The sequence below is a fragment of the Macrobrachium nipponense genome, chromosome 15 (genome assembly GCF_015104395.2).
Source record: "Macrobrachium nipponense isolate FS-2020 chromosome 15, ASM1510439v2, whole genome shotgun sequence".
Classification (NCBI taxonomy): domain Eukaryota; kingdom Metazoa; phylum Arthropoda; class Malacostraca; order Decapoda; family Palaemonidae; genus Macrobrachium; species Macrobrachium nipponense.
The window spans coordinates 62,057,791-62,077,171 of NC_087208.1; the positions used below are offsets into that span (position 1 = coordinate 62,057,791).

Consider the following 19,381-nt stretch of genomic DNA (forward strand, 5'->3'; position numbering starts at 1 on the left):
TTGTTGTTGTCCATCCCCTCTTAACTATTACTAAGTGCAAATGAAGTTTCTCCAAGTTCAACCTACTGATCCTTGTATTTCTTCTTAAATATGTAAATGATCTCTATATTGTCCAACCATTCCAACTACCTCGCTTCAATGCACTGAATGACCCAAGTGCTGCAAATGCTTGGCTTCTCAACCTGAATTTCACATACTACAGTTTTTGAAGTAAATTCTTGAAAACATGCATGCATACCCTATTAGCAAACAACAGTAGTCTCTCATTAGAAATCATTTTTTCTTTGACCACTTGTAAGCTAGAAGCTATTGTAAAAAATGCCTTAGAATATTAACAATAAACATAGCAGACCACAAACTTAACGAATGATTTGGGGGTCTGAGCTTTTGTTGAGTAATACAGACCCTATTATGTAGCTTATGTTGAAAATTTAACATATCCCACAGCTAACGGTAACTTGAAGCCTCAAGTATATACTTGAAACTGGTAATTCAAAACTGTATTGATCTAAAATGCTTAAAGTCTGTAAATAAAGCCTATCAAAATACCCATTGTAGTCATGTTGCTGCTAAGTAAAGAACTCTAGTTGAGGGTTAGCTTAGTTTGCTGTAAGGGCATGTGTTGTCTATATAGGTAGTTCTTTCACACACTGTTAAATATTTTAAGCACAAAACCCTTTTAACAGTTAATGATTTAAAACTTTGCAATATCCACTTCAAAGCATCCAGCTACTTATCAGGAAAATGCAATTATGGAAATATATTGGTACCGAGGATAAGCAATGAAGTACATTAAATAGTAATTTTCAATTTGTTTTAATTACAAAAGATATGGTACAATAATTGAACACAATGTAAGACTAGTTTTCAGCCTCCAATGATGGCATTTATATTGCTACAACTTTTGCTGTATGTATGTACGGTAGTTCCAATCATACCTTGGCAATAAACTTATCAATGAAACATGGAGGCATGGGCAGACACTTTCTGAAAAACAGTATGCTTTAAATACTGTGCTAAGCTTAAAATATGAGATAAATAAAACATTCTTAGAGTGTATGTTCTTAAGGAAAATGATTACCCAAGGATTGCATCATTATGATCACAAATGTTCTATTTTGACACTGCAATTTAGCCTCGAAACGTGTCAATTAATTATGGGACTTATTCAGGTTCTGTATTTTAGCAAAGGTTTCCAACTTTTATATATAATTTATCTTTTCAATAGGAAAATACAGTAAAATACATTTTTAATTTAATATTTACAACTACACATTACATATTTACAACTGGCACTACCAAGTTCTAAATTTATCAAGTACTTTTTTTATATGGTATGAAGTACTTTTATATTAATCTGCTATGTACTCTTATCATACATTTATAACAGCTGATTACAGAGGCACGTGACACAGTGACATTATTACTCCAGATAACAGTCACTACCACAGTCATAGACATATCACAAACATAATACAAACACTGTATGGTTGCTAAGCAGTACAGAGGTTCGATACAGTGAAGATATGGAGGAATGAGGGAAGCTTAAGAACAGTTAGAATACTAGGTCATGAGAACTGCTTTCATTCAAAGGGATTTTATCATGGCCACAAGGAGCAGGTCATGAGGAAGTCTTCCAAAAGGCTGTCGACCCTCATACCAAAAGGAGGCCACTCGCACAGTGCCTCGCCGTCGATACCCTAAGTAGTTTTCACATAACATCTGGAAATTAAAAAGAATTGTTTCATGTTATGTCTGGAACTGAAATAAAATATGGCTAACCTGAAATAATGACAACATAACTAAATCTCATTCATCTTTTTCAGGAATTGGAATCAACAAAAACTTGAAGAACAGGGAAAAACAATTTACCTGATTGAGAGGATTTGAGTTTACGGTAAACACACCATGATACTGTCTTGTTTGAGATACTCTCAGAAGTTCCTTCTCCAGGTGAAGCACAAGTCTTACATTATCCTGCAATAAAAACGTGAGTTATTTATTCTGTGATAATAACCTGTTGGAAAAACCTTGCACAGGTTACATAGTTCCTAAAAATGTTAAATTCAGTGAAAATAATGAATGGTTAATGTATAGAAAACTGATTTTGCAACCATAAAGTGATTGATTTTATTATTACTGATATTTTAAATTTATAACAGGGTCCTTTATGACTGTGCTTATCAAGGGTAGACAAACTAATTCTGAGCAGCAGCTTAAAAGCTTAAGGAACCAGTACAGAGCACACTAAAAGTACTATCGTTTATAGTTGATTTGAGTGCAACTTGAATCAACTTTTCCACTGAGGCTTTCAAGGTGGCCCACTTACAGTGCTTAGGCTTTGATGTTAAATCCACAAATCTGCTGCCTTCGCTGCTACTACGTGAGAGAGAATGTGGGCATGTGACCAGTGTTCCAGCTAGTCATTGATAAACATCTTACTAAACTTTAACATGATTCTCTTGAGATGGTAAAAACCTTCATGCACTGATTTACTAGTGGCTACAAGGATAAGGCATCAGAAAAACAAAGCAGAATTAGGATCCAGGTACATTAAAAGCCACCTATCTTCCATGGCTGACAACTGTTATTTATATTACTGCACCAAGAAAGGCAAGAACATAGCAAACAATCTTGGTGTAATGGTTTTATTGTAGTACTGCTAAATTGTACACAACAATGGAGCTTGTGTAATCAGAAGAGCCTGCTGATATTAAAGTATTATTCATTTGTGATTCATCAACTTTCAGAAATGCCTGCAACACTGATCAGCACTGGGCTACCATAACCCAGCAGAAAATGTAACTGCTCGAGGTGGCCTTCGTAACCTGAGCTTTTCTTATCTTGAACCGCATTTTACATGTAAATTGCCTATTTCGTTCCAAGCCCTGCAAAAACACCCCAGTAAATTTTATAATAAAGCTTAATTGACCAATAAACAATGAAATACAACAATTTGGACCATTCAATATCTAACTTAATACATACTACTAATGTGTACCAGTAAATAAAGTGTATTAGTGTACATGGTATACAAGAAATACTTTACGTACATACGTAAGTTTGTAGTAAAATGTGGAAGCTTACCTTTGGAGTGAGGCGATCTCTGAAAGTGGCGACAGAGGAGGAGGACAAACTGCAGAAAATTTGTTACGTAGTACGTACACTTAACGAAACACATTAAAAATGTCAGGAAACATAAACTAAACTTTATGAAACACATTAACAAAACCATAACACTTAACTTTACAAAAAACTTATTATTAAATTTTTTTTTTAATGTTTACATTTTTTTTACTTTTTTATACCTTCCGATTTTTTTATACAAAATTTCAATTTCTTAACCACTTTCAACTTTGTTTTTTCAGTGTCAATTGGATCTTCCTTTTTGCTTACTCCTACTAAAGACCTCTTTAAAAAATAACTATCCAAGGAAGATTGCTTCTGCCTACTTTTCACAATGTTCCTGAAACGACTCAGGCAAATGTCATTGAACTGTGCAAGCATACGACCTGTGTGAGCCTTTTCGGGGTGTGTCTTTTCTACAAATTATTGCACCTTATGAAAAGCAGCTAGAGCATCCTTAATTTCTGCCGTTGTCATAGGGTTGTCCTCCTCCTCCTCACTGCTGCTAGAGAACTCTTCTTGAACGATGTTATGTTGCATGGCCTCCAACTCCTTCAGGTCATCCGTCGTAAGCTCCTCTTGGTGCTCCTTGAGAAGGTCATTGATGTCGTCCTCGTCGAGGACCAGCCCCATGGACTTGCCGAGTGCAACGATCTCTTCAAGATCTGGTTGCGAAACAGTTTCAGGATCGTCAACTGTTCCTGAATCTGCACCAGCTTCGCCCACGTTGAATCCCTCGAAGTCTCGGGCGGATACCACATCAGGCCAGAGTTTCCTCCACGAAGAATTCAAGGTTCGCCTCGAAACCTCCTGCCAAGCTTGATTGATGAGTCTGATGCATATCACAACATCGAAATGCACCTTCCAAAATTCATGCAAGGTGAGGTTTGTGGTATCGGTGATGTCGAAACATCTCTTGAAAAGATGTTTCGTATACAGCTTCTTGAAGTTCGATATCACTTGCTGGTCCATGGGCTGGAGGAGAGGGGTGGTGTTAGGCGGAAGATAAGAACCTTGATAAAAGAATACTATGCTAGGATATCTTCCTCGAGGCCAGGAGGGTGAGCAGGGGCATTGTCCAACAACAGCAGACATTTCAGAGGGAGGCGCTTCTCTTCCAAGAATTTCTTCACTGTCAGGCCGAAACACAGATTTACCCACTTGGTGAACAAAAGTCTCGTTACCCAGGCTTTTGCATTAGCCCTCCACATCACTGGAAGCTTCTCCTTTAGCACTTTGTGGGCCTTGAAGGCTCGAGGACTCTCCGAATGATAGACAAGTAGGGGCTTCACCTTGCAATCCCCACTGGCGTTCGAACAAAGTGCGAGCGTAAGCCTGTCTTTCATAGGCTTATGCCTGGGTAGCTTCTTCTCTTCCTGCATGATGTACATCCGACGAGGCATTTTTTTTCCAAAAAAGGCCAGTCTCATCACAGTTGAAGACTTGCTGAGAACTGTAGCCTTCCTTGATCGTCATCTCGTCGAACGTCTTAATAAAGGCTTCGGCCGCTTTCGTGTCCGAGCTGGCCGCCTCCCCATGCCGCATCACCGAATGGATGCCAGTCTGTTTACGGAATTTTTCTAACCACCCATGAGAAGCCTTGAAGTCTGGGGTGGGCGTCGATGTCCCTTCTCCTCCGTTGTCTTCGGCCTGGGGAATCAAATCGCTGAAAATAGTGCTGGCCTTGTGGGAGATTGCCGTCTCCGTTATCGTATCGCCAGCGATTTCTTTGTCTTTTATCCAGACAAGAAGCAGCCTTTCCATCTCGTTGTGCACGTAGCTCCTCTTGCTAGACAAAATAGTCACGCCCTTGGAAGGTGTAGCTGCTTTGATGGCTTCCTTCTGCTTAAGGATGGTGCCTATTGTCGACGGATTTCGGCCATATTCCTTGGCGATCACACTCAATCGCATGCCAGCTTCATACTTTTTAATTATCTCTATCTTTGTCTCCAAAGAAAGCATCCTCTTCTCTCTGTGAACTTTAACTTTCTTGGGACCCATGACTATGTATATACTGTACGTAATTAAGTTATGTGCTATACGTATGTACGTACTAAAGTTCTCACACAACACGATAAAGTAGTACTACAACGAAATCACTAACGAATTTACGTTAATAAACGAAATCGTATAGAATGAATGAACTCGGCGTGCATATAGAAATGATCCTGCTACCGAGTGGCCGAAAAAGCACGCCGCTACGTAGATGCATGATGGGAGAGATGTTGACCAATAGGAGAGCAGGATCTTATGGCGGTGACTAGCATCAGGAACCAATGGGAGAGCGGGAGGATGGTGGCAAGTCTACTCAGTTAGCGGCGCACGAGTTTTAAAATTGTTATCGGTGGTCCGGGCGAATCTCGGGACTTTACAGCAACAAACTTTCGTATCCTGAACTATTTTTGTACATAGAGCCAAAAAAATCTTCGTATTTGCTTTCGTAACTCGAATTTTTCATAAGTTGAGCCTTTCGTATGTTGAGGTACCACTGTATATGAAAAGGAGGCAACAATTACAGTTCAGTAATGCATTGAGAATAAGCAGTGAAATAAACTGCCTCTAGTCAATGTACATAACGTACGTGGAAGGCCAGATCATCATAGGGAAAGATGGAATTTTTTGAGATATAATGGAAGGACAGTCAACTAAACCTGCCAACACACTTTCCAATTTGGCTTGTTTCTCAAAAGTTGAAGATTGTAGATACTTGATTTAACATGTATTTGTCACTGTATACTGTATTCTCTCCTCCCATGTACTATATAACATTGATAAGTGGCAACTATTCTTGCCTCCTATTAATGTTGATAAGTGGGAATTGAACACATTCAAAACCTATGTCCAGCTTCCCCTCTTTTGAGTTCAGTTGCTCACATGCATTGTCCTTGTTGCATTGTAAACTTACCTAATACAGAACCTACATTTCAGATGAGCTTGTTTCATGTCTCGTCCCAACCAACAAGGCACAGTAAGGTATTACATGAAGTTGCAAGTGAAAATAAGTCTGTTTATAGCAAAATGGAAGAAATCCTACAGAGGATCACACACAAAGCCATCTGCTTCTCTCTCTCTCCACAACAGACTTTATTTACTGGTATGTACAGGGTACCATATGTGTTAGGTGGTGCTAATGACCCAAATAGGGCCAATATTTCACATACTGTATTGCACTTACAATACATACTGTACATTTTGTTAAAGTTAAGCCGGTGTAGGTGTAAACAGAATATTATTCTTAATAATGGATTCCTCATGTTTTCAGGATGAATGTGAAGACACCCCACTTGTCCAATGTCCATGGTCTCTAGACAACCTACCCCAAGCAGCTGATTTCCTTCTGCTTATACGATGAAATCACGGATCGAGGATCATGCCAGGATCAGACAAGAGGAGGAAAAGAGAAGACAAAAAGAAGAGAAACGAAGATAACAGGAAGAATTGAGGGTTAGCAGCAGAGAGGAGGGTGTAATTCACTTGCAACAGGATGCAGACTGCTATAGTGGTTTTCTGTAGATGCTAGCCACCCCCATACAGCAAGCAATCACAGGAAGCCACAGCGTGCCTCCTTTGACACCTGCAGCTCTTACCTCGCCACTAGCGCGTGCAGTGACCCCATCATTTTCTCCTACAGAAAGCAATCGCCCAGAACCCAGTCCACCTTCGCCTGATACAACTATTCAAATTTTCGGGTATGATGGCGTCGATAGGTTGCTTATTCAGTCATGGTGGATCTGCCCAAATACCCAGAGATTAATTTTTCCAGATGAGGTATATTGCCTTGAAGGCACAAACGATCTTGAGCGCACCCTAGACGAGGGCACAAACGATCTTGAGCACACCCTAGACGAGGGCACAAACGATCTTGAGCACACCCTAGACGTCGCCCCTGTCACCGGATTAGGTAAGTGTCAACAGTCTTGGATGCCCTTCCGAACACAAAGAGCCTTCGCAACAAGTCTACCTTGTAGGTAGTTGTTTACTTGCAAGCAGTTGTGGGGAGAGTCTTTCAGACTTCAGACTCGCGAACATTGTAGAGGATATAGATGTCTGTCCCAGTAGATCTTCAGTATGTGAGCAAATACTGATGAAGATAATCCTCCTCATGGGAGACAGGGAGGAAGAACTGGCTGAGAAACACACAGACACTGACAACACCACCTTTCTACAGGATATTATCAACATGTGTCACACCAATGAGGCCACCAGGAATACCACTTCTGCAATACATGCTTAGCCCTCTCAAACTGCAGAAGAAAAATGACAAGGGTGCCACCCCTAGCACACCATCAGAGTTTTTCACAATAGTCATACAACTGCATGCACGCATCCACAGAAGTGTCCAGCAGTAGACAGCATCTGCAGTAACTTTTCACAATAGTCATACAACTGCATGCACGCATCCACAGAAGTGTCCAGCAGTAGACAGCATCTGCAGTAACTGTGTCCACAAGGGGCATTAGGCCAAGGCACAGAGGTGCCCTGCCAGACAGGTCCAGTGCTGCAATTGTAGCCGATAGGGACAATAGGACAAGTGCTACTGGGAGAAGACAAGGGATGCCAAACAGTGCCACTTCCAGTGCCAAGCCTACACCACCCTCTCCAGGCAAGAGCCCCAATTCCCTCTCATATTGTGACATCACATCCAGGCTTCAGATACTGGTGCCGACATTTCTCTTTAAGGACCCTCAGCATCTTGACCTTCTGTGCATTCTTAGGAGTGCACTGCAACCATAACCAGTTACTAATATGTTCACTGCAGATGGCTCTTCGACGACACCTGCCTAAGAATCCTTCACCACTGCTCTCACCTTAGCTTCGAGATTTTGTTCGGCGAGGGTCCAACTCCACGAAGGTGTCTTGAATGACCACTGCTGTCATATAGCCATTGCAAAAAGTTGGCCATCATGCCATCAGATTCCCAGACCTATTCTGGCTGTTATCCATATCAATAGGCGAGTTTCTCAGATCTATGGATGTACCCATATTAATAGGTATTCAGACCTGCCTCTTCCTGCCACCAAGTTGCCTGTCGAAGCCAGAGAGAGTTTTCTATGAAAGTTCAAGGATGTGCTGATCTCCAAGGAAGAACTGAAGAGTGCTGATCTCCAAGGAAGAACTGAAGAAAGCCCGATGGTAATCACACTATCATTATGTCCGCAAGTGACGAACCCTCAGACTGGTGTCACCCGTTCGTCGCAGTACATAAGGACAAAGGCACTCAAATCACCATTGACCTCAAGAACCTCTACAGACAAGTAGAACAACCCAGCCCACCTGCCACCATTGATCCAAAGGCCAAGTTCTTCACCACTGCAGATGACCTGAATGGGTACAAGGGCAAATGCAACTTGCAGAGGAGGATCAAAAGTTAACCACTTTCATCACTCCCTACGGCTGCTTTCAGCATTGCACAGGTCCAATGGGATTTGCAGCCACAGGAGACTCCTACTGCCTTCAAGAGAAACTCTGCAAGATGTCGAGAACTGTGTCTAATCCATGTGATGTTGACTAAGTGCCACAAGTTTGGCATCACACTTGACAAGGACAAGTTTCTGGTTGCTGCCTTCAGCTGTTTCCTGATCACCAAAGATGGCATGTCAGCAGAACCCAGCAAAGTAGCAGCAATCAAGGACTTCCCTACACTGACAAACTTGATGAATCCTCATTCATTTGTAGGGTTTGTGAACCAATTGATGGCTTGACGCCTGAGATGGGTAATGCAGCTTAGCCTCTCAGACCCCTTATGAGACCAAGTGTTATTTGTATGGACTGTGGATCAGGATGGAGCATTTTGCCAAGAGACACACTGGCTAGCCCACCAGTCCTTGCCACCTCTGATCCAGCTCTCCCAGTTACCTACATACCGACGCTTCTCAGTTTAATGGACTAGGATATGACCACCTTCAGGACCATGGCAAAGGAAGACTGTTTAGTACAGTGTGGCTCTACTTTTCGTATGCCAAGACATGCTACACAACAATTGAGTTGGAGATGTTAACTGTAATGTTGGCTATGTCCCAATGCAGACTGTTACCACGTTTGCAACATCTCGAGGTGAAAATCTCTGTTCACAACCATGTGGCGTCCTGGTAAGAAACTCAATGTGCCCCCCATCACCCAGCTCGCATGCAGCAGCCCAAGAGAATGATGCCTTACCCCAGCCCACTGATAAGATTATTCAAGGTGCATGAAAGGGGGAGGGAGATGTAGATACTATAATCTATATGAAACATGTATTTGTCATTGTACAAGGTATTCTTGCTCCAAGTGGCAACCAAACATTCAATCCCAATGCCCAGCGGTATGCCGCTTCCCCTCTCCAAGTTCAGTTGCTCACATGCATTGTCCTTGTTGCATTGTAACCTTACCTAATAAAGAAACTACATTTTAGATAAGCTTGTTTTGAATCTCATCCCAACCAACAAAGATTATGACTATGTACTGGGTAGTTAACCAGATCTCCTAAGCTAGCATAGAGGCGAATTCTACATATTCAACCCAAACAAAAAATTAAATTCTGGACCGTTTACTTATCAGTTGTTTCATAGTTCAACTGCAAAGTTTTACTCCTGTTATACCATTCAAACCTTTCTACTCCCACTTTCCCTTTCAGCGCTGAATAACCTCACACAGCCCAGCACTTGGCCTTTAGCTTAAATTCAATAATTCAATCAAGGATGAAAAACCTTTATAATCCAACAAAGATTTTACCCTTTAATCCAGGAAAAAATAAAAAATTTCGCACATGCCACCAAGATTGCTAGCCATGGCTCACTATTATTCCAGAAGCCCAAGTGGTAAATGGTGATGACAACCATTTGACCGGAGATAACATTATATACAAAGGTCATGGTTAGAACTGTTTCACAATGGCAAATTTTGTCACTGGTCCCTCATATCAGATCTAAAGTCCAAGTGGAAGAAGCTGATAGAAGCAAATAGGAAAGAGGCACTTGACTAGATACACCACATATATAGGGCATAACTGATGCTTTGTTCACCAAGGTCAAGATTTCCAGCTGATTATAGATCACACTGGAACAAGCAGATGACATAAAATACTATTAGATAATGGAAAAATCTGAATGAAGGCACCATAAGCAGAGGCCATATTAAATATCTACTCATCCTGAGCAATATTTTCAGCCTGGTTCCCTATTTGACCTAAAGCCTTAGTGAAAAGTTGGAACACTTTTATTGGGAGGTACTACATGCTGAGGGAACTGATTCTTATTCGTACAGGCCAAGATTTAAAGTGAGAAAAGAGAGATTTTGATAAGACGCCAATATGCAGAAAGCATGACACCTTATTCAGTATGAGGCAGACAGGATTTCTTGCCTAGTTCCTTATGAGTCGTGAAGCCTGAGGTAAGAAGCTGAGAGCAGAACAAAATTAATGAGAAAGGTGAGGAAATTGACTGGAAACCTCATATTCAGAGGGAAGGACAGTTTTGTATATCTTATTCTCAAGTTATTTTTATTTGTTACCTCTATCCACCGTCACAATTTCCAGTATTGTACAAGATCTTCAGAGCTAGGTTGGGGTGCTTATAAAAAATGTAAGGACTTTCAGACTGCTTCAACTAGAAGTTTCTGTAAGTAGCTAACAGTGTATGAGGAAGACACAGATATGTTATAACTTGAAAGCCTTTAAACCTTTGACATTCTTAAGAGCATTATTTATCCTTTCAATCCCAAAATGTCAATCTTCCAGGACATGCCTGTGATTTATGCAGAAAGGAAGAATTCAAGTCATGGCACCTGTGGCTGTCATAACCAACCGTCACACAATCAAACCGAGATACATAAAGACTTTCTTCTAGCTGGCTACAAACATTAAAACTTCTGCAGCCATATAAAATCAATAAACCTAGGAATGTCCAATAGTTAAAAGTAAAGGCCAGCAGAATGTTCATTAGTATAGCAGCTCAACTATATGCAGAAGAAAGTCATCTGAGCTCTACCAGAATGGTATTGGGCAATCTATCACTGACAAAATCTCCCCAATAAGTATACTGAAGTGGAAGAAAAAGACAAGTCATATTGCATATTGAGGGTCAAACCATTATTCATGGTCTTGCTCTCATTTGGACTAACAACGGTGCTCACTTTCAAGTTTTTGAGCCGGTCCTCTTTGCAGGAGAAAAGAACATCAGATTTTATCCGTGGACTGCTTGGGTAGAACCAATTAAATCTATCACTAAATTTGTATATCTATCACTAAATTTATATACATTTGACTAAATTTATATATATTTGAAGAAGTTCAGCAAGCATTGTAAACAATGGCTGGTTATAAATGATGGTTAACTAATACCCATGTATTATCATGTTTCACCTTCCAGCAACAGAAAAAAAAACTGTGCCTAGTCTCTTATCTGTAAAGTGATCAGGCTACTGGTGCATCACAACAGTAGGCACTCTTTGAAACTATATGCAGCCGATTGGACTTGGTCGGAAATGGCTGCTTAAACAAATAATAATGATAATAATCTGAAACTATAATGGTATAACCGACATTACAGCAACCAAATGAGTGAACCAAGATGAAAAACTGATTCCTCATCTTCATTCATACAATCCTTTCTAACAGCTCTAAAGTTTTTCCTGTAGTAGTAACAGATGGTTTATGCCTCTAGCTAATACTAACATCCAAAATATTAAGGTTTATGTTTGTGTAGGAACATGCAGATTATAAATTTTCTGCAACAATCTAAACTGTAATAATAGTGTAATGTTTATGTCCTTATGGTTCCCAACTACGGTATTTATGATGGTAAACACTACTGTACTATATTCAGTTAGAAAATAATCACAAGTCCTTGAGATGTGACTTGATGAAGCTTAAAAACTTATTTTGTACCATACTTCACATAGAATTATACTGGGAAAGTATATTCAACAATATCTAATAATATATCATCAGTCACAACTTAATATATATATACTACCAGGCAACTCCTAACCTAAATAAGTATCAAGGAAAACCACAACACTTATTATACCACAATAATTATACGTACTAAAGTGACATGCTGGCTACGGTAGGCATTATGTGATGCTCATTCTATGCACATCTAATTTTCTTAAATAAATGTACTGTATAAAAGATTAACCACAATTTATATCTGATTTTTTGTTTAGCATAATAGTGAAGAGCAAGTTCTTACTTGGGCAGATAGACAATTGTTTGTTGCTAGGAATAAGTTATGTACCCATCTCTGGCCCCTCTTCTCTTGTTTTAGGGTATAACGAGCCTCTTCTTCCAATGTCTCATGCAAAGCAGCAATTTCCCTCATACTTGGTGGAACACGGATCTGTCAAGAAATGAACTTTGTTAAATTAGGTTTCATATTAGGTAAGCCTGGTTACAAGAATTTTGAGCCAGTGCATGCTTACTAATGAGTCACACATAGAGAATATAACGCATCACATCTCTTTATTGTACATCATCTGGGCACCTTGTGTATATTTAGTAGAAAGAAAAGTCGTTTCGCTTCCGAGACTGTATAGCACTGTCCTTGCCACTGCTACTAGAGCAGTATTGAAGTTGACAACAGTTAAAAGTCAATACCTGCGGTTCGTTGAAGAAATCTGTATTGATGACCGCCCCTAAGATCCCTCTCTGAGGATCTTTCACAACGAAGCTAAGGTCATCTTGAACTAGTCGTGGCCAGAGTGTGTTGAGGAGGCATCTGTGTGCAGCTTTGGGGACACCTACGGCAACATCTAATGGATTCTTGGTGGTGAATGACTCCGCCAGGATCTCGATGACAGTGTGTTTGTCGACGCCCTGAAATATGACAAGAAACATTAAATGGTGAACTGCAGTAAGGTTACTTTCCTTGCATATAAAAAAATAAAACATGTAACTCTGTTGGTAATATACAATGACGCACTGGGAAGATAGATGTTAGATTCCTCATTTTTGCTACAATGTCAAGGAAAATATCGATAAATTGCACCTAATATGTGTTCATATTTATAAATACTAATAATAATCTGTTGCTAATGTTCCCCACGAAAATAAGGAACATTTTTCTTTACGAGGAATGCCAAAATATGTAATGGAACCATCTGAGGGTCTAAAAATTATCACACCATTTTGTTTTGTTTGTATTAGTTTAGGTCACGAGAAAAGCAAGCAAAACTTTTCCAAATATCATTGAACAATTATGGTGGAAAGTTGAATGCTTAAAGGATCATATTCTTGATAATCTCATGTTTTCGCTTAGAACTATACATTTTAATACTGATTCACTTTGAAGCTCTCGAAACATTCCTATCATGTTTACAATCAAATGAAAATACCGGTAAATTTTATGCTCATCGTACATTTAACCGGTCTCCGGTGAGTGCGCTTTCCCTGCTTCTGTTACTACGAATGAACATCCTCTCTTTTCCCAATATTCCATTTATACCACCATTAGAGTAAAGATTTTTCTTACAAAAGAAGGGTTGGAAGCAATTTATTTCTGTGCTTCAATTTATCATCGGCAGTCTAACAGCCTTTCTCTGTCCTCAGTTTCCTACGCGGCTTCCTGTCTAAGTGGGTTTTTGTGTAAGATACCTTAATCCCTTGCCGAGGGAAAGCATCACAGGTCCTGCTTTATAAAATCATTCTCATATGCCGTTAAGCAGCAATGTCATGCAAAGGGATATACAAAAACGAAGTATTCTGTTTTAACGAATAAAAGGGATTAGTGTAAAGGGAATATCATATCCTTGGTTATTTTACCAAGAATGTTAATTTTATATATATATATATATATATATATATATATATATATATATATATATATATATATATATATATGTTATCAAAGTTTCAGCCACGAAGGAAAATTGCAACAACCGAGATGCTATTTACTTTCGTCTTATTACCTACCATATGTCTTGGTAATAAGACGAAAATACTTAGCACCATAATTGTTTCAATTTCCTTCGTGGCTGTAAATTTGTTCGCATAATCATCACGTTTTTACCTTTTTCGTGCTTTATAAAAACACGAGCATATATTAGTTGCTTCACAAAATGTATAAGCAAGCCAAAATGTGTAAGATGAAGATAATTTACAAATCACTTTTAAAGATCACTAATCCTGAATAATGACATAAATCTCGCATGTTTAGAGGAAGAACCATTGAAAATAAGGTATACGGGCAACAATGATAGCCTTAAATCGAATATAGTAGTATTTACGCCAAAGGCGCTGAAACGGAAATTGAAAGTATAAGTATAAGGTTTGAAAGGTGTAACGGGAGGAAAATCTCGCAGTTGCACTATGAATCAATTGTTAGGAGAGGACGGAAAGTACGATGGAAGAAAGATAATATGAAAGGAGGTACAGTAAAAGCAATGAAAGGGGTGGCAGCTAGGGGCCGAAGGCCCGCTGCAAAAAAACCTTAAGTAATGCTTATAGTGCACCACATAAGGGCGCACTGACGGTACTACCCCCCTACGGGGATGATGGCTTTATAAACTACGAACGAAAAATCCCTTTCCCCACAACAGCCTTGTGCCGCCACCTTCCTTCCCCCTTTCGAAGGGAAAGCGCGCCTAAGTGCGTTAGACAAGACAATGCAAATTGCGAGAGCCCGAGAGCGAACGCAACAGGTGGCGATGGCCCAAAATAGAAGCACCTATCACGGCAAAGCTGGATTCATGGTTTCCCCGTCTCTCTCTCTCTCTCTCTCTGCCAAACTTTAAAAATACCGTTCTCTTTCATCAACAAATTCCCATACCCTGTCCAACACCACCACTTCAGCGCATCACCACAGCGTATCGAAACTATTTTATCTGTTTCTCATTGTTACAATTATCACAGTTCCATCCACGTCAATAAATCGGGTTCTTTTTGCGCTGTGCTAAACGAAAAACGTCTCGGCTTAACTGATGAATGTTTTCCGTCTCAAAACGTATCTTGTTTGTTGACGTTACCTAGACCCAAGTCACTTTTATTTACTTATATATAAATATAAATATATATATATTATATATATATAGATATATATATATATATTATATATCATTCAGATATATAATATTAATTTATATATCTAAGTCTTATCGCTTGGCGTAGACTTTTTGTGTTCTCCTTACGACTGTCATTCGTAAGTATTTTTGGTTCCTCTCATCTCCCTTGGATATCTTAGTAGAGTGGTTCTTTCTTGACTAAAGGAGATGATTCAAACAGGCAAGTTGAACAAGATAACAACTTTATTCTGTAACTCCATACTAGGAGATGCAGCTCGGTCGGAAGACTGATATGTTTGATGGTTGGCGTGGAACTGCCATTCTAAAGCATCGCGTCGATAGCGGAACATTAGCTATCTCAGCAATTCATATAAAAAACATACGTAGTCCGCCGGCTCGGAAGTTACAAGTTTCCGGCGTAGGTTAACAGGTCAACCGCTTCCCATGGAAGTTGTTGTGCAAAGTTATCATAAACATAAATGTTGACAAAGCTTTGAGCTAGATCAGGCTACGGCAGACAGCGCATAGCGTAATCTAGGTCTGCTTTGGTCACGTAGGACCTCCTAATGCCATGAACCTCAGGTCATGGGTTTATATTTACAGATCTTGTAAACTTAATAAATGTATCTATTACATTAGGCTCGGACTGCTACCTATTCAAGCCTTGAATAACAAAAAAAAATTACTTTAAACATTGTTCATAGGAGCGTGCTCGTAACATACGTCTAGGTATAACATAATAAGTGATTAAATGCAGAAAAAGGTTCTGTTACATACCCTTGTTGACATATTCATAAACAAAGATAAATGCATGGAAAATATAGATCCATGTTTGGTAATAATAATGATTAGGTACCCAAAACAATAAAAAGGTAAAAATCAAAAGATTAACATGTATACATGATTAATATGATAACAGGTAACCTGATTAAGAATAATGGTTACTAAATAATGATTATAGCATGATCATGGATAATTGTTAAAGAGTACTTGACACTCTTTGTGACAGATAAATATAATTGTACAATGGTATATAGTATAAACGCTGGATGGAAATCTGCAGAAAAGCAATAAATAGGGCTGATATATTTTATTAGGTGCCCGAAAAAATACCTTTAGGAATATATTAATGTATAATATTGGGCTATAATGCTTTATTAGGCGCCCTGGAGATACTTTAACTGTTCAAATGCAAAGGCGTGAGTCTTTCTTGTCCTACATTTTTGCCAGCATACGGACCGCTTTTCACACACAACACAATTCCAGACAATTCCCTAGGCACGAACTGAAGTGGCCAGGTTCAGGCGGCCCTAAACTCAAACGACTTGAGTTTAACGGGTACGTCATCTAGACGGGCCAATACGTTCCCTTGGAGATCCTTCTGTTTACGCCTCAGCCTACGCCAAGCAAAGATGTTGACGGCGATAACCAATATGGCCGTCACGCTGAACACGGCTAGCAGAATGTAGTAGCGAAGATTTTCTCCACCTGCATAAGTCGGTGACGCGTGGGTCATCTCAGCCAGTTGCGTCAAACGATGAGCTACTCGCGCGTTGTATGGGAGAGGTAGTGACGGGATGATTGTGGAAGCCCACGTGTAGTTCGCGAAATACGCCTTCTCACGTATTATCGTGTTGACCCCTCTGACGGTGTAGTTTGTAGATGTCCCCGTACAACCATCGGCTGCTACGAAGATAGGGGCATGGGCGGTGGTACTGTCCGGACACACGACGTCGAATCCGGCCTTATCATAACGGATCCAGGAACCATTATTCATCCTGTAATTGAATTTATTACCGTAAAAGGGATAAAGTTTCCCCAGACAACCTTCGCTTGTATGAGAGAGAGAGCCGTTTAGCACTATGTCTAACTCACATGAATCCGTTGATATAGGATAGAATTCAAAAGAGTCAGCTGTACAAATTTTATTATTCATGGCTTCTGAACAGTGAGTGAGTTTATCTAAGTCTTTAATGACTGTAAATGATTTCTTATCAGAAGAAATCCGTACATGCCCCGTTAAATTGGATATTACTGATTTGAGTTATTCGTCATGAAAGTAGGAAACGGTGCTATTTTGTATGATTGCCAAGCATCGGAAGAATCAAAAGGAATTGTGATCATAATCCTATAATTTTCAACGCTGACTGATATTAGGCTATAATAGAATTCTACTTTATGGGCGTCTAATAAAGGAATATAACCTAGCTTCTCCCGTCCGTTTTCCAAAGTTAACGTCAGATCTTTAATAGGCATGAGGTGAGGAGATAACACCACCCTTTGTTGCTAACGTAATTGCTTCTACGTAATCTTTTGACTTTTCAATAAAATGTGATATTTTCACACGGATATGATCTATTTTCGAACTATAGTAAGCTAACGTAGCCAGCAAATGTTGAACTTCCATGACCTGATCGATATTATTTGAATGTTCATTAACGATACTCATTATTTGATTGATCGAAGATAACTGGCTGCGAAGTTCAGATAAAGCCAATTCTGTTTTGTGTTGCAAAAACTCAATTCTTTTGTTTTGATTATTTATCTTAAGGCGATTTGAGATTCCTAAGCCTAGATTCGCAACTGATCCTAAGATGTTTAGTCCAGCCAGAATAAGCGGGTTGCGGCGTTCAAGAGTATTGTGCCGCACAGACCACATCAGCAGGTCACGAGCGAGCTCTTCTGCCTCGGCGGTTTATTTTGTATGTCATAAGACAACATTTCCGCGACGCTTAGTGTTTGAGCTAGCGAAATCTCTGAGTTAGCATGAAAATTACGTTCGTGCATTTCCTTAAGGGAAATACCAAACCTCATCAGGTCATTCTTTAAGTTAAGGACGTCATCTTCAGGCAAGAAAATAGCATGCATATCTACTTCTATAACAATATTACTTGACACGATGAATACATCATCTATTCTCTCGATAATCGAGCCATGATTAAATTCTATTTCTTTCGTCCTAGCGCTCTTTCCATACAACAAAGATGTCTGAATACACAATATCACTCCTAACAATAACAGATTCATTTTTGAAACCTGCAATGAGTAAAACATATGTAATAATTCGCGTAAAAGAATAGGTTTTACATACAATATGATTAATAGATATATATATTATTATACAAGTTTCATAAATACAACCATTTTTTCCCTCACTCCATCTACCTTTCTTTAGATTTTGATATGTGCCAATGGGACTATTCTCACATCAGTGGGTTTAGATACATTTTGAACCCTAACTCTATTGGCCGTTAAATTTTCTAAAATGTTAAACGGGCCTTCAAACTTAGGTGTCAGTTTTATAATTTAAAACCTTTACGTACGTATACTTTGTAGGTATACCTGATCGCCCACGGCATATGTTCTAGTTGGCTTAGCTATTTTATCATGATTTTTTTTCGTTATTATTTGTGCTTCTTCTAGATTCTTACGAATTATATTATATCGACTTATGCTTGCATCCATAACATCCTTTAGAGGATTTGATAAATTAGTTGTAGGCTTTAAGATGTGGAAAGGCGTTCGGGCCGGGATACCGTACAGTGCCTCGTGCGGTGTCATTTTAATAGACACATGATACGAGTGATTAAGTGTGCTTAGTACCGCAGGTATCACAATGTCCCAGTTGGGGTCTGCCCCCCCTAGGGTGACCCTTAAAATGTTTAAACCTTACGATTTGCCCTTTCCACTAGCCCATTAGACTCTGGGTGATAGATCATGGTATTGATTTTCTTTATACAAAGGAATTCGCACAAGGAGTTAAGTAAATGATTATTGAACTCCCCCCCCCCCCCCCCCCCCCCGCCCGAGTCTGAGATAATGATGTGTGGAATTCCATGTTTACAAATGTAGCACTCGTAAAACTTCCTAGCGCACTCGACGCGGTTTTTGTTTTAAGCGCTATAAGTTCTGTATATCGAGTCAAAGCGTCTATAATTACTAGGAGGTGCTTATTTCCTCTGTCCGACTCGTAAAATCCGGTTAATAAATCTAAATGTACTCTTTCAAAGGGTTGATTTGGCACGGGGTAAGCCCCTAGGCTGACAGGTGTCTTCGTGTGCCCTTTGTATTCTTGACAAGTGCGACAATTTGCTATGTGCTTTTTTATATCTGTAAGCATCGTATGCCAATAAAATAAGGATTTGGCTTTCTGTGACATCAAGGTATAACCCGGGTGTCCGTGCAGTGGATTTTCATGCAACCACTTTAAGACAGTGGGTATGAGTGAGATAGGCACCACCACCTGGTTGTTATTCAACTGCGGTGTGTTGCGGGTTTT

The 19,381-nt window shown here is 39.6% G+C and overlaps 1 protein-coding gene and 1 long non-coding RNA gene across 3 annotated transcripts in view; one reads left to right on the forward strand and one right to left on the reverse strand.

Annotated features, from left to right (window-relative positions):
- Positions 1-814: 814 nt before the first annotated feature.
- LOC135195010 (beta-alanyl-bioamine nonribosomal peptide synthetase ebony-like) overlaps positions 815-19,381 on the reverse strand; it is a 224,106-nt gene continuing 205,539 nt past the window's right edge. For both annotated transcript variants that reach the window (XM_064221284.1, XM_064221283.1), the window contains exons 6-9: positions 12,701-12,919; positions 12,297-12,443; positions 1,873-1,977; positions 815-1,722 (exon numbers count right to left, since the gene is read on the reverse strand). In XM_064221284.1, coding sequence (XP_064077354.1) covers positions 1,588-1,722; positions 1,873-1,977; positions 12,297-12,443; positions 12,701-12,919 — 606 coding nt within the window. In that variant the 3' untranslated portion in view covers positions 815-1,587. The remainder of the gene's footprint in view (positions 1,723-1,872; positions 1,978-12,296; positions 12,444-12,700; positions 12,920-19,381) is intronic.
- Positions 1,831-9,418, forward strand: LOC135195011 (uncharacterized). The gene is made up of 3 exons (XR_010310048.1): positions 1,831-1,990; positions 6,055-6,220; positions 6,389-9,418. It is a non-coding gene; the product is annotated as an uncharacterized LOC135195011 (long non-coding RNA).